This window comes from Cervus canadensis, chromosome 11, assembly GCF_019320065.1.
Source record: "Cervus canadensis isolate Bull #8, Minnesota chromosome 11, ASM1932006v1, whole genome shotgun sequence".
In the NCBI taxonomy this organism is placed as follows: domain Eukaryota; kingdom Metazoa; phylum Chordata; class Mammalia; order Artiodactyla; family Cervidae; genus Cervus; species Cervus canadensis.
The window spans coordinates 70,868,406-70,881,609 of record NC_057396.1 but is presented as its reverse complement, the minus strand read 5'-3'; the positions used below and the strand labels follow the sequence as shown (position 1 = coordinate 70,881,609).

General features: G+C 53.0%; 1 protein-coding gene across 1 annotated transcript in view; it reads left to right on the top strand.

The window, feature by feature from the left end:
• The window catches only part of LRP4 (LDL receptor related protein 4), a 52,186-nt gene that overhangs the window by 6,738 nt on the left and 32,244 nt on the right, over positions 1 to 13,204 (top strand). The window contains exons 2-11 of the mRNA XM_043481143.1: positions 6,868 to 7,014; positions 8,366 to 8,482; positions 9,055 to 9,168; positions 9,549 to 9,665; positions 10,006 to 10,134; positions 10,379 to 10,498; positions 11,134 to 11,259; positions 11,869 to 11,994; positions 12,193 to 12,327; positions 12,710 to 12,835. Of these exons, the coding sequence (XP_043337078.1) occupies positions 6,868 to 7,014; positions 8,366 to 8,482; positions 9,055 to 9,168; positions 9,549 to 9,665; positions 10,006 to 10,134; positions 10,379 to 10,498; positions 11,134 to 11,259; positions 11,869 to 11,994; positions 12,193 to 12,327; positions 12,710 to 12,835 (1,257 nt within the window). The remainder of the gene's footprint in view (positions 1 to 6,867; positions 7,015 to 8,365; positions 8,483 to 9,054; positions 9,169 to 9,548; positions 9,666 to 10,005; positions 10,135 to 10,378; positions 10,499 to 11,133; positions 11,260 to 11,868; positions 11,995 to 12,192; positions 12,328 to 12,709; positions 12,836 to 13,204) is intronic.

The window sequence follows — 13,204 nt, the reverse complement described above, 5'->3', positions numbered from 1 at the left end:
CCTACGAAACAGGTACTACCACTACCCCCATTTCACAGAAAAGGAAACTAATCCATGTCTAAGTTGCTCTGAAATTTAGGTTCTAAATGCTCTTTTCTATGCTTGCCTCCTAGAAATTGGTTGATGAGAGATTAGGTAAGGATAAAGGATGCCATGTACTTCAAGCTCCCCCAGAGAAGGGCCGTAAAGCAGGACTGTGGTCACAGGACTGTCCCCTGTCGCTTCCTGAGGCCGCTCATGCCACCAACTTAACACATGGGAGCAGCACTGCAGCTTGGCACACAGTCAAGGTTTTAGACATCTCAAGCCCTGAAATATTAGGGCTTAATCAAGGGGTGGCTGAATAAGACCGTCTGAGTGAGTCAGATTCTGTAAAAGTAATAGTAGGTGCTGTCATTTATTCAGAGCTTAGGCTATGCTAAGGGCTTTTTATGAATTAACTAATTCAATTCTCATAACATCTGTGGGAGGTAGGGGCTCTTATCCCAATTTTCTAGAAATTAAATAACATGCCCAGGTCCAATGGCCAGTAATTAGCTTAGTTTTGTTCCCATGTTCTTGACACTATGCTCTTCTGCCTCAAAACTTTGGAAGCTGACCATTAAAGACTTCTTTTCTGTGTTTGAAACTAGCAAGAGAGGACTGAACTTGCTGGGACCAATAGTCATGTGTCTCCTGGTGTCACTTTTGAGAAGGCCCTCTAGGAGAAGAGTTTATCAGATAGATTTTCAAACCAGGTAAGGTTGGCCTCTAGGGATCTAGAGACAGAGATAAGGAAAGTTATGGCATGTCAGTAACTCAGCCTGATAACACAGTGAATGAAGGGAGCTCTTGGTGAAGAAAGGAGTGAACTTAAACTTTACCTGGATACAAGTAGGTAGCCACCTTAAAAAGAAGATTCTTGTTTTCTTGAGTATAGGGTAAGTCGGAAATAACCGCTTTTATTTCTCATATTGTGGGCTTCCTTTTTCCCTTTGACTTCAGCTCTCACAGGATTCTCAAGGAATTTGTCATTTTTTCATTTTACAAACTTATATGATCCACGCTACATGCAAGCATTGAGCGACGCACGGAATACAGATACAAAGCTCTTTATCATACAATTCTACCTGCCAAGAGACCTCTGGTCTAGTAGGAGAACAGTGGTCCCTCAGTGGGCTAAGTAAGTGCTGCCGTAAAAGGAGACCCCAAGGGCCGCTGGGCACAGAGCAGAGACTTTCAGTTAAGTCAGGCTCCACGGACCCAGGTGGGGCAGCATCAGGAAAGGGTCCACGTCCTGGCCTCCTGCTGTCAACCATTTTCCTTGCTTGGTATTGGTTCCAGAGTTTTTTTGTGCAAGCTCTGTCCTCTCAAACAATGGCTGTATAGAAACCCGGGTCTCTCCTGTCCAGGTATCTCTTGGGTGAGACCAGATCCATTTTCACGTGGCTTTTGGCTGCTACCCCTTTCAATTATACCAGTTTTGTCTTGCTGCATGGGCCTCCCTTTCAGTGGGAGATACCTATTGAGTAACCTGCCCAAGGATTGGTCCCTTGATTGGCCTGGATGTAGATTAGGGTCATTTCAAATGACTTAACCTCATTAAATAAGGTTTGTATCTTCATCATTGCTGCCAGTTGATAGAAAAGAAGACAGCATTGGAGAAAAGAACAGTGTTATAAGAAAAACATTCCTGGTGGCCCAGTGGCTAAGACCTGTGTTCCCAAGGCAGGGGGCCTGGGTTTGATCCCTGGTAAGGGACCTAGATCCCGCATGTTGCAGCTAAAGAACCCGCATGCCGCAACAAAGATTGAAGATCCCAAATGCTGCAACTAAGACCTGGTACAGCCAAACAAACAAATAAATATTTTGGAAAAAAAGAGCCGGGCGCCGGACCGGTCCTCACGCGCCGCGCCGGACCCAAAAAAAAAAAAAAAGAAAAAACGTCCTTCACTTATATGAGTGATGATCTCTCGCTTTCCCATTGTAATCACTTCCATGCGGCGAGAGCTGTCATATACCTATACTTACAGGACACCCCTTAAGCCTTCTCATTTCTGGTTCAACTTGAAAAAGCTGCTCTGCAGCTGTGTATAGTCACTGGACACCTTGGGCCTCCGAGTGACAGGTGTGGTCCCTCCTGAGCTGAGCATTCTGTGAAGTGGTGAGGAGCAGCACCTCTCTAACTTGAGCGTGCCTCAGTGAGAAGCTTTACTGAAAGTCCGGATTCTGAGACCATAGTAACAGAAGAATATTGGTCTAAGGATGAGAATGGGTCTGCCATCCTGGCTCTCCTACTTAACCTGTGACCTTGGCCAAAGCAGATGACCTTACCCATTAAAATGGTGCGGCTGTAATGATTAAATGAGAGCACAACTGTGTGTGCAAAAGTTGCTTGCAAACTGCTAAGAGAAACTGCAGAACTTAATCATTTGTCGTGTGAAGTCCTGTCCTTTTCCGGACCAACACCAATACTGAGGCGCTCATTTAAAGGACTAGGGTTCCATACTCTGCTTGCTTCGCTACTTGACCTTAGAGCAAGGGAAATGGGCCTTTAGCCTTGGCAATAGCCAAAAGGAGAGGTCACTGCTTGAAATCCATAAACTCACTGTGCGTTTGCTGAATGAGAATGCAGAAAGAAGGACCCGGAAATCCCAGTATTACCAATTCCCTTTTTGGATCTCAGAGGTTTGGAAACTCCCATAATAGCAATACCACGTACTGGGAGGCAGTATCACGAGGGGATTAAGAGCAGAGGGTCTGGAATTGACCTGTCTGTGTGTGAGCGCTTGCTCCAGCCCTTAGTATCTGTATGACTTGTCAACAGACTTCTCCTCCCTGGATCTCAGAGTCCTCACCTGTAAGATGGTGATAATAATCACAGACACCTCCCAGGACTGTTGAGAGCCTTCAGTGATGTAGCATGAGAAAAGTATTTTAGAAAAGTATTTAGAGACCACATGTAAATATTCAGTGAGGGGTGGCTGTATTTTTATAAAGCTTTTGCTGTGTGCTGGCCCTGTGCTAAGAAGTCTGCATGGATTTTTAAAATTTAGAACATTTTTTAAAAAGCATTTATTTATATATTTGGCTGCACCAGGTCTTAGTTGTGGCCCACGGGCTCTTTAGTTGTGGCAGTGGGATCTAGTTTCCTGACGAGGGATCAAACCCAGGCTCCTGGCACTGGGACTGCAGAGTCTGAGCCACTGGACCGCCAGGGAAGTCCCAGATTATTTCATTTAAACTTTACAAAAACCTTTGCAGTAAAACTATTGTTATTCCCGTGTTATGGATGAGGAAACTGAGACTCTGGCATGCACTAACTCTCTCAAAGTTGTAGAGTTAGTGGTAGAACCAGGACTTGAACTCCAGCCTCTCTAACTCTGGAATCTATGTTCTCTCACATGTTCCACTGTATCTGGTAGTGTAAGCAGGTGGATGTCTTTTTTTTCCTGAAGAAAGCAGTGAGAAAGTGGTAGGTAACATGGCTGAGATTCGAGTTAGCCTCCTAGGAAGGCCCTATGAGCACATTAACATGTATCCTAAAAGCTGGATTATAGGATGATCAGGGATAGTAAACACTTTGGGAAGAGGTCTTTTCCTTGTTGAGCGGCATTAAATCGAAGGTCCCATCTCCTTTATGGCCAAAGTAGACTTGCAGTGTGGCTGGAAAATAGTGTTCAAGGCCAGAAGCCCAGGGGAGTGCTCTAACTGAACACTTCTTGAAATGAAAGCCGCGTCTTGCCACCCGCAGTCACTTGTTTCCTTTCTTCACTCACCATTCTTTTAGTTAAAAAGGGTTAAAAGCTGTCCTTTATGATCACAGCCAGGACTCGAGTGAAAAGGCAGAATTCCACCTCCCAGGATCCCAGAGGGGCAACAGTTGTCCAGAAGAGCTGAGTCTTGGAGGATAATGTGTCTGTTTACTGTATGAACACCCAAGCCAAGACTTTGCCTGTGGCCGGCTGCCTGACCTTCACATGCCAACGTTCAGATGTTGCTCTGACAGGCAGGAAGTCGTGCCTTTTCAACAACCAACTTGATGCCCACCGGATGGAATGCTTTGTTTCGAAGTCTGCAGGGGGAACTCAGGACTTCTGCTATCACTCAGCCAAAGGGGGTTGGGGAGGCTTTAAAAAAAAAAAAAATCCCCTGAAGGCTCTTCTTTACCTACTGAATTCCTTTTTTTTAAAAATTTTATTTATTTATTTATTATTTTTGGCTGTGTGGGGGCTTTTCTCTAATAGTTGTGAGCGGGGGCTACTCTTCCTTGCGATGCCTGGGCCTCTTAGCACGCTGGCTTCTCTTGCAGGGCACAGGTTCTAGGCGCGTGGACTCAGTGGTTCTGGCACACAGGCCCAGCTGCTCCGCCTCATGGGAGAATCCTCCTGGACCAGGGATTGAACCCGTTCCCCTGCATTGTCAGGCAAATTCTTAACCACTAGCCTGGATTTCTTTTGACTTGCGTGTAGCCTAAAATGCTGCTGTGCCAGATCCTGGTACTCAGGTTCTTAGCATCAAGGCCTTTTAGGAAAAAAAAAAGCTAGCCCCCAAATCCTCATGTCCCCGCACCTCCAGCCTGCACTTCTGGAGCATCCTTGGCGTGCCCAGGCATGGATCAGCCTCTCCCACATTCATCCTCTCATCCAAGTCTGTGGCTTTTATGTACACCAGGCTAAGGGGGCTGTGGTACTTAACACAAGGTGGCGCAACTGGTCAGGGGGACCCAGCTCTGTCCGCTGCAGGTCCAGAGCTTTTTCCTCCTCCCCTCTCTCCCATGCCTTCTCCTGTCCATTCTGGTCATCCCCTTACCCTGATGGCCTCCATGGTGTGGCCCTGCTCCCTGCTCTGTGGGGTTAACAGTATTTCTCAACCTCCCACTGACATTTTAGGCCGGATAACTTCTTTGTTTGGGGGCACCTGTCTTGTACATTGTGGAATATTTAGCAGCATCTGTGGCCTTTATCCTCTGAATTCTATCTGCGTCACCAGTTACAACCAAGAATGTCATACACATTGCCAAATGCCCCCCAGGGAGAAAAAACATCCTTCACTGGGAACCACTGTGACAGCCTATTCTTCCTCTTCATCATTCCTCCCCGCGAAGGGGGTCAGTGTCTTGGTGAGCCCCATGGCATGGAGTCCGCTGGAATACTTAGTTATTGCTCTTTCATCCCAGCCGGAGTCCCCGAAAGCAGTGCTTATAGCTGTGATGAACTGATCACACTTAGAAAAGTTTCTCAGGCTCTCGTGCCCAGGGTCTGAGTGAAAAAAAAACCCAAAAACCCATTCCTTCTCAGTGCTCTCAGAACAGGCCAGAGAGGAGGGGGACTGGGGCTTCGGTGCTTGCCTGGGAAGAATCCTCCATCCTATACTTTCAGGGAGACCTGGAGAGAGAGGCGTGCTGGCCTTGGAGTAGAGATGCAGCTTCTCTCAGATGGATTCTCCTGGCTTCTGCAGGAAATCCTGCATTTTTTCTAGGGCAGCCAATTCCCTTAGCATGTGGAAGGCAAGGGCAAGGCCTCCGCTGAAGGTGGGGTGAGAGCTATGGTCCTTCATTCCAGAAACATACCTTTTGCCAGAGGTTCACAGATCACAAAGGCTGGCTGTCCCCCCCCATCCATCTGCAGGTTAGGGACCCCTGCTTTCTGCTTATACTTGTCCTGGGGGTTGGACGTGGAGAGGGAGGGGTCTAGGGAACAGCAGTCCTTTGCTTTTGGTGGGAACAGCAATCCACCCTTTCATTCTGGGTCCTGAACCCTAAAGCTGGCCCGAGGAATATAATGTGAAGTGAGGATGGATGTCAAGGAGATGAGCCAAGAGAGGGACGCTGGGCCCGGGAAATAGGAAAGGAAGCAGGGTGGCATTTGGGAGCTGACTCCTTCCCCATTCCAGCCCAGCCCGAGGGCAGCGCCCAGCGGAGGGGAGGACAAGGAGAAGAAAGCAAGTGGGGGAGATGAGCAAGGGAGAGTGGCCCCGTCCTTCCCAGCTGCAGCAGCCCAGCGGGTTAGATGAATGCTGGGGGGGCGGGGAAGAGTGACCCTGGCAGAACCCTTTGTTCCAGCTGAGGCTGGAGCGGGGGCACTGAGCCATTCACACGCCATCCCAGGGCATCCTGCTGGGCACGCTGGGGAGGGGGCGCAGCGGCCGGTCATGGGACTTGGCCAGGCAGATAGCTGGATGCTCAATAGGGAAGCCCAGCTGCGTGCTGCCGGGGCTGGGGGCGGGGCGGCCCCTGCCATCCTTCCTCCAGGCCGCGGCCAGGCCCACAGACAGGAAGGCCGCCCCCCCCCCCCGCAGTCGCTCTGCCCCAAGGCAGCCTGGTCCCCCCCATCCCCCACCCTGTTCCCCCTTCTCCTGGTCGCCCTTCTTAGAGGTGCGCTCTGACTGCAGGACTCCCAGAAGTGTCTGCTGCTTCCTGCTCCCCGGTGTGACTTCTTATCCCCAGAAGGGGCTCCAGCATTTTAACTCAGCGTCCCCCTCCCGAATAGAGGCGAGAGCATCCATAACGCCGCCTGGTTTTGGAGGGAAGGGCCTGGAAGCCTTTGTGCATCGTCCTCCTCTCCCTGGCTCCCTTTCCCCGGGACCACTAGCCCTGCAACTGGTGTCATTGTCTCTGGGCCTTTGCGGGTGTGCAGAAAACCCTGTCATAGAGGGGAGACCTGGGCCGTCTGTGAGCCCAAAGTCAGAGGGTATCCTCTGGACTGTTTGTGCCTAGAGGAGGGGGAAGGCACCATGATGTCATCCACATCTCCCTGCAGACGTCTTCCTGACCTCCTAGGTAACAGTGCCCCTAGACTTGGCGCCTCTACCTTGCCCCCCAACCCCGGAATGGATTTTGGTGGGCTGGGAGCTGAGCCCTCACTGGTTCCTCTTCTCTCTGCCCAGGACTGGCCAGCAGCCCCGAGTGTGCCTGTGGTCGGAGCCACTTCACGTGTGCGGTGAGCGCCCTCGGAGAGTGTACCTGCATCCCTGCGCAGTGGCAATGTGATGGAGACAATGACTGCGGGGACCACAGCGATGAGGACGGATGTAGTAAGACCTCCTCCCCCCCGCCCGGGCTCCTGGGAGGGTGACAGATATGCACAGGTGGGAGGTTTCTTCACGGTGTGTATGACTTTAACCCTCCCGTATTTCCCATATTTGCACACACATATAGTCATTAAATGGTAGCTCAGCTGGTAAAGAATCCGCCTGCAATGCAGGAGACCCCAGTTCGATTCCTGGGTTGGGAAGATCCCCTAGAGAAGGGATAGGCTACCCGCTTCAGTATTCTTGGGCTTCCCTGATGGCTCAGATGGTAAAGAACCCGTGTGCACTGTGGGAAACCTGGCTTCAATCCCTGGGTTATTGGGAAGATCCCCTGGAGGAGAGCATGGCAACCCACTCCAGTATTCTTGCCTGGAGAATCCCCATTGACAAAGGAGCCTGGCCAACAGTCCATGGGGTCACAAAGAGTCGGACACAACTGAGCGACTGAGCGCACTCAACATAGCTGCTAAACCAGACTTTGAAACAAGCGTAGGAAAAAAACAGCCTTGAATAGATCTTTGTATTTGTGTGCATGTGTATTTGTGTTGCATATTTCTACATTTTTAATTGTGGACACTTTGTATTCTGTGTAATCACACCTTTTTAAATAACATAAACTTGGTGAGAAATTTTATATTCTTGTTAAGTCTCCCCTTTCCCCTAGGGCAATAACATACACAACAGGCTAGGGTGTCCTGGATACATGTCTTGGATGTGTAGCAATATGACTCCTGAGCCAGTTACTTTTCTGGGTTCCAGGGTGTGGCCCCCACCCCTGCAGCACCTACATCTGAGGGAGGCTAATTAGTCTCTTAAGAGTGAAGCTACAGCCTGGACCTTATTACCCCTAACCAGTTTAGCTAATTGCGATGATGGTAAATGGCTCACTTTCATGGAGCACTTTCGTATGCATTATCTCAAAAGGCCTCTCTGAGTCAATTATAATTATCCCCATTGTACAGTCGGAAGAACCTGGAGCTAAGAGAGGGTATCTGGCTTGTGTGATAAAAGTAATGAGTTCTAGAACTTGACATCGAGCCCAAGCGTGTCAGTCATCATTTAATAGGAGGAAGCGGGGGAAATACATTTGTTTCTCTTCATGTTTTCCTTCACTGCTTTCCTGGTAGTTCTCGGACTCTTCTGTCCTATGAACCCCTGACCACCGCTGCCCGAGGAAGCTCTCTCTTCTTGGCTGCTGTTTCTGCCTGCTTCTCTGTTAGTGGGGCCCGGGGGTAGTTGGAGGAGCCAGTGAGGAGGGACCGTAATTCAGACAGGGCCAGAGGGAAGGATGGGGCCTGCCTCTGAGTAAGTGCCCTGGACTGACCCCTGCTTCCCTCCCCTTCCCGGGGCTCAGAGCTGCCCACCTGCTCCCCTCTCGACTTTCACTGTGACAACGGCAAGTGTATCCGCCGCTCCTGGGTGTGCGATGGGGACAACGACTGTGAGGATGACTCGGACGAGCAGGACTGTCGTGAGTGCTGGGCGGGGCTGGGCGGCTTCCACTGGGCTTGGCGGGGAAAGGCGTTTCAATCAAAAAATGAGGCCCCAGTTTTTCACCATTGAGGATAATGTTTGCTGTGGGTTTGTCACATATAGCTTTTACTATGTTGAGGTATGTTCCTTCTATTCCTGCTTTCTGGAGGGCTTTTATCATAAATGGATGTTGAATTTTGTCAAAGGCTTTCTCTGCATCTATTGAGATAATCATATGGTTTTTATCTTTCAGTTTGTTAATGTGGTGTATTACATACACGCATAGCTGATTCATGTCAATGTATGGCAAAACCACTACAATACTGTAAAGTAACTAGCCTCCAATTAAATAAATTAAAAATATATTAAAAAAAAGAAAACGAGGCCCCAGCCCGTGGTCTTTGGCCCTTGTCCTTCCACCTCCTCTCTCGGCTTATCTAAGCTCCCCCCGGGGGTAGGGGACAGCCAGCTCCCCGGCTCCCCAGGGCAGCGTCGGAGCTGCTCCGCTCCACCAGTCCGGGCGCTGGCCCCCCTCCTGGCCTGCAGCAGGCGACCGCTCTGTGCCCACAGCCCCCCGGGAGTGTGAGGAGGACGAGTTCCCCTGCCAGAACGGCTACTGCATCCGCAGCCTGTGGCACTGCGATGGTGACAATGATTGTGGCGACAACAGCGATGAGCAGTGTGGTGAGCAGGGCTCCCGGGGGGCGGCGGGGGCGGGCAGGGAGGCTGGAGGATGGCCTGGCCTTGGCAGGGGCAAGAGCCTCAGGGGCCCTAGCACTGCCCAGTCCTTGAGCTGCCCGGGTGTCTGGAGCAGCTGGAGGAGAGCAGGACGGGGAGACGGGGCTGACACCCCTGGGACCATAGAACGGCAGCCTGAGGCCAGTCTCTCTGGGGCCTCTTCTTTCCCCTCAGGAGTCTAAGCTGAACCCGCGGAGTCTTGCAGGGCCTGGGTCAGACCCCCAGGGGGGCAGCGAGGGTGGGCGTCAGGGAGGATGCCAGGAGGGTTCCCGGTGGGGCTCCCGCAGGACTGCTCTCCCATCGTGTCCCCCCCGCCCCGCCCCCAGACATGCGCAAGTGCTCGGACAAGGAGTTCCGCTGCAGCGATGGAAGCTGCATTGCTGAGCACTGGTACTGCGACGGAGACACGGACTGCAAAGACGGCTCCGACGAGGAGAGCTGTCGTGAGTGGCCCCGGGACGCAGGCTGCCGGGCTGGGCTGGGGGCAGAGGGCGCCAATCGGTGGGCTGAGGGCCAGGCCGAGGAGTGAAAGGACAGTGCGGGCCGGCCGGGAGGGTGGGTTCTCTGGCAACAGCTCCTCCTGGGCGGGGCCGGGAGGGAACAAGTGCCCCAGGTGAGAAGGGAGGCCTCCCTTTGGTCCTCTGGCATATGGGCGTGTATCAGGGCCATGCCCAAGGAAACTCGGCTTCTGTGTCTGAACGCCTGGCCCCTTGGAGGAGTCCGGGCCCCTCTCTTCTGAGGGGGCCTGAGTGCGTGCCCCTCCCCGCCTTGCCCTCCTTGCAGCCTCAGCAGTGCCAGCACCCCCCTGCAACCTGGAGGAGTTCCAGTGTGCCTACGGCCGCTGTATCCTTGACATCTACCACTGTGATGGCGATGACGACTGTGGAGACTGGTCCGACGAGTCTGACTGCTGTGAGCACTCTGGCCAGCGGGGTGGAGGAGGGGAGGCCAGGCTGGGAGGAGCTCCTGGGGGAGGCGGGGGTGAGGCCCGGGTGCCAGCTGGGGCAGGAGCTCAGGAGAGGAGCTTCTAGAGTCCCTGGTTCCCTACGGGGTCAACATGGAGGAGCCGGGGCGCCAGGGCTGTGACTTCCTGGTCCACCGTGGGACACTGCGTGCGCGGACTGGCTAAAGACAGAAGCCTGGCATGTCTCCCCAGCCTCCCACCAGCCCTGCCGCTCTGGCGAGTTTATGTGTGACAGCGGCCTGTGCATCAATGCGGGCTGGCGCTGTGACGGCGACGCGGACTGTGATGACCAGTCTGATGAGCGCAACTGCAGTGAGTGGGGGGCAGTGCCAAGCTCTGGGCCGGAAGCAGAGAGAGGCCACCTCTGATAAAGCTCCAGGATAGTTAAGACAGGTCCACCATGTACAGTTGTGTAGGTTGGGCACTGCACAAAGGTACTAGGTCCAAAGAATGCCAGTCCCACAATAGACTCATATGTTCTATAATTCTCTAGATTTATATAGTCATCATGGCAGTTTTCCAGCAGATGGCAGTAAAATGTCAAGGAAAAGACACCTTCTTCTGATTCCCACAGAGATGCCATAGAGACCAACTGAGACACTGGGGTCAAGAAGAGTGTCAAAGGGATTTCACTGCGGTCCAGTAGTTAAGATTTAGCTTCAAAGACAGGGGGTGCTGGTTTGATCCCTGTTCAGGGAGTTAAGATCCCTCTTGCCTCCTGGCCAAGAAATCCAAAACGTGTAACAGAAACAACATTGTAACAATTCAATACAGACTTTAAAAATGGTCCAAAAAAAGAAAAATGGTTCACATCAAAAAAAAAAAAAAAATCTTAGGAAAAAAAGAAAAGTGGCGTGGGTGCTGGCATGAAGTGCAGCCTGGGGTGGCAGGGTGGGGCTTCGGGCTAAAGCGGGGTCAACCTTTCATCAGCCTGTGCTTTTGCCCAGCCACCTCGGTGTGTACGGCGGAACAGTTCCGCTGCCGGTCAGGCCGCTGTGTCCGTCTGTCCTGGCGCTGTGATGGGGAGGACGACTGTGCGGACAACAGCGATGAAGAGAACTGTGAAAACACAGGTAGAGTGTCCCTGGAGAACCCCAGGCCCCTAACCCGTAGTTAGGCTGGAGGAAGGAGGTGGAAAGAGGGTGTTACTACTGCCTCTCCAGTTGGGCCAGTGTGGTGCTTTCATCAGGTCTTGCCCGTGGCCTGGATTTTTCCTGCTCGTCTCGGTCACCAGTGTCAAATCAGGTGCATCTGTTGACCCGCAGCCTCACGGCCTGGAACACAGTATCAGGGCCGGGAGTTTCAATGGCCTCTCACATTCTTACTCACATGCAGCCCGTGTTCTGTTGCTCTGGCCTCACAAGCAAGGACTGGTCTCCAGCTGACAGCCCTACGCCCCCTCCCCTAGCCACACAGGTGCCGGACACATGCGTGGGCTCCCTCACTCTGCCCCGCGTTCCGTCTCACCATGGCACTGTGCTGTCCTGGGGAGAACAGGCACGCACACAGCCCAGTCTGAGCTGTTTCCTGCCCTGGACCCTGACCCTCCGACCTTGAGTCTCCTCTGTCTCCAGCTCGCCCTAGACAATGACAGGCTCCCATCTTTTTTCGGCTGACCCAAGCCCCGTCAGCCCTGCCCGGTGCTGACCTTGCTCTCCTTCCCTCCCCATCTTCCTCTCTAGGAAGCCCCCAGTGTGCCTCGGACCAGTTCCTGTGTTGGAACGGGCGCTGCATCGGGCAGAGGAAGCTGTGTAACGGGGTCAACGACTGTGGGGACAACAGCGATGAGAGCCCACAGCAGAACTGCCGTGAGTGTCCCCACCCCGCTCCCCGGGTGTGCCCGCCCATGGTTTGTGGCCGTGCCCCACCCATCTGCTTCAAGAGAGTCCTCCCCAGGGACGCGTGCAGCCCCGGGAGCTGTTCTTCGTGGCCCAGGTGGAATGCCAAGTTGGCCGTCTGGGGGAGGATTCCGGGCTCAACTCCCATCTCTGGCTTGGCTGGCGCAGGGCCCCGGACTGGTGAGGAGAACTGCAATGTTAACAACGGCGGCTGTGCCCAGAAGTGCCAGATGGTGCGGGGGGCCGTGCAGTGTACCTGCCACACGGGCTACCGGCTCACCGAGGACGGGCGCACCTGCCAGGGTGAGCTGGGGCCCCCCGGGCGGGAGCAGGGCCGGGGGGCTGGGTTAACTGTGGGTCAGGCCTCTGAGAGGTGTGACCGTGTGTCATCATCTCAATAGCCCTGGGAGCTGGGGATTGTTGTCCGTCTCGTTTCGAAGGTGGGGGGGGTGGGGGTGGGGAATGAAAGCTCAGAGAGGTTATCACTTACTGAAGGTCGCAGAGCCGATGAATAGCAGAGTTGGGATCCCAGCCCAGCTCAAAGCCCTTAACCACTTGCTCTGTAGTCTTCCCACTGGACCTGGGAAGTAGGAGGGTGTGTGGGCAGGAAAGAGCTAGTCAGCCTGGGAGCTGGGGCTGGAGGATGGTGGAACCGAGATCTCCTGCCCTCGCTCCGCCGTCGTAGATGTGAACGAATGTGCCGAGGAGGGGTATTGCAGCCAGGGCTGCACCAACAGCGAGGGGGCTTTCCAGTGCTGGTGCGAAGCGGGCTACGAACTCCGGCCTGACCGGCGCAGCTGCAAGGCTCTGGGTAAGCGGGGCGGGGCTTGGCACTTGGCTGGGTGGGCAGAGAGCTGAGCAGGGCAGCCAGGGGCTCTGGTGCTTGGAGATTGGTAGAGAGAGCGATGGTTCTTTTTTTTTTTTTTTGCCTTTTAATTTTATATTGGTGTGTAGCCAATTAACGAGTTTGAGCAAACTCTGGGAGATGGGAAGCCTGGCGTGCTGCAGTCCATGGGTTCACAAAGAGTCAGACACGACTGAGCAACTGAACAACAAAATCAGTCAATTAACAATGTTGTGATAGTTTCAGGTGCACAACAAAGGGACTCAGCCATATATATACATGTATCCATTCCCCCCAAACTCCCCTCCCATCCAGGCTGCCACGTAATATTGAGCA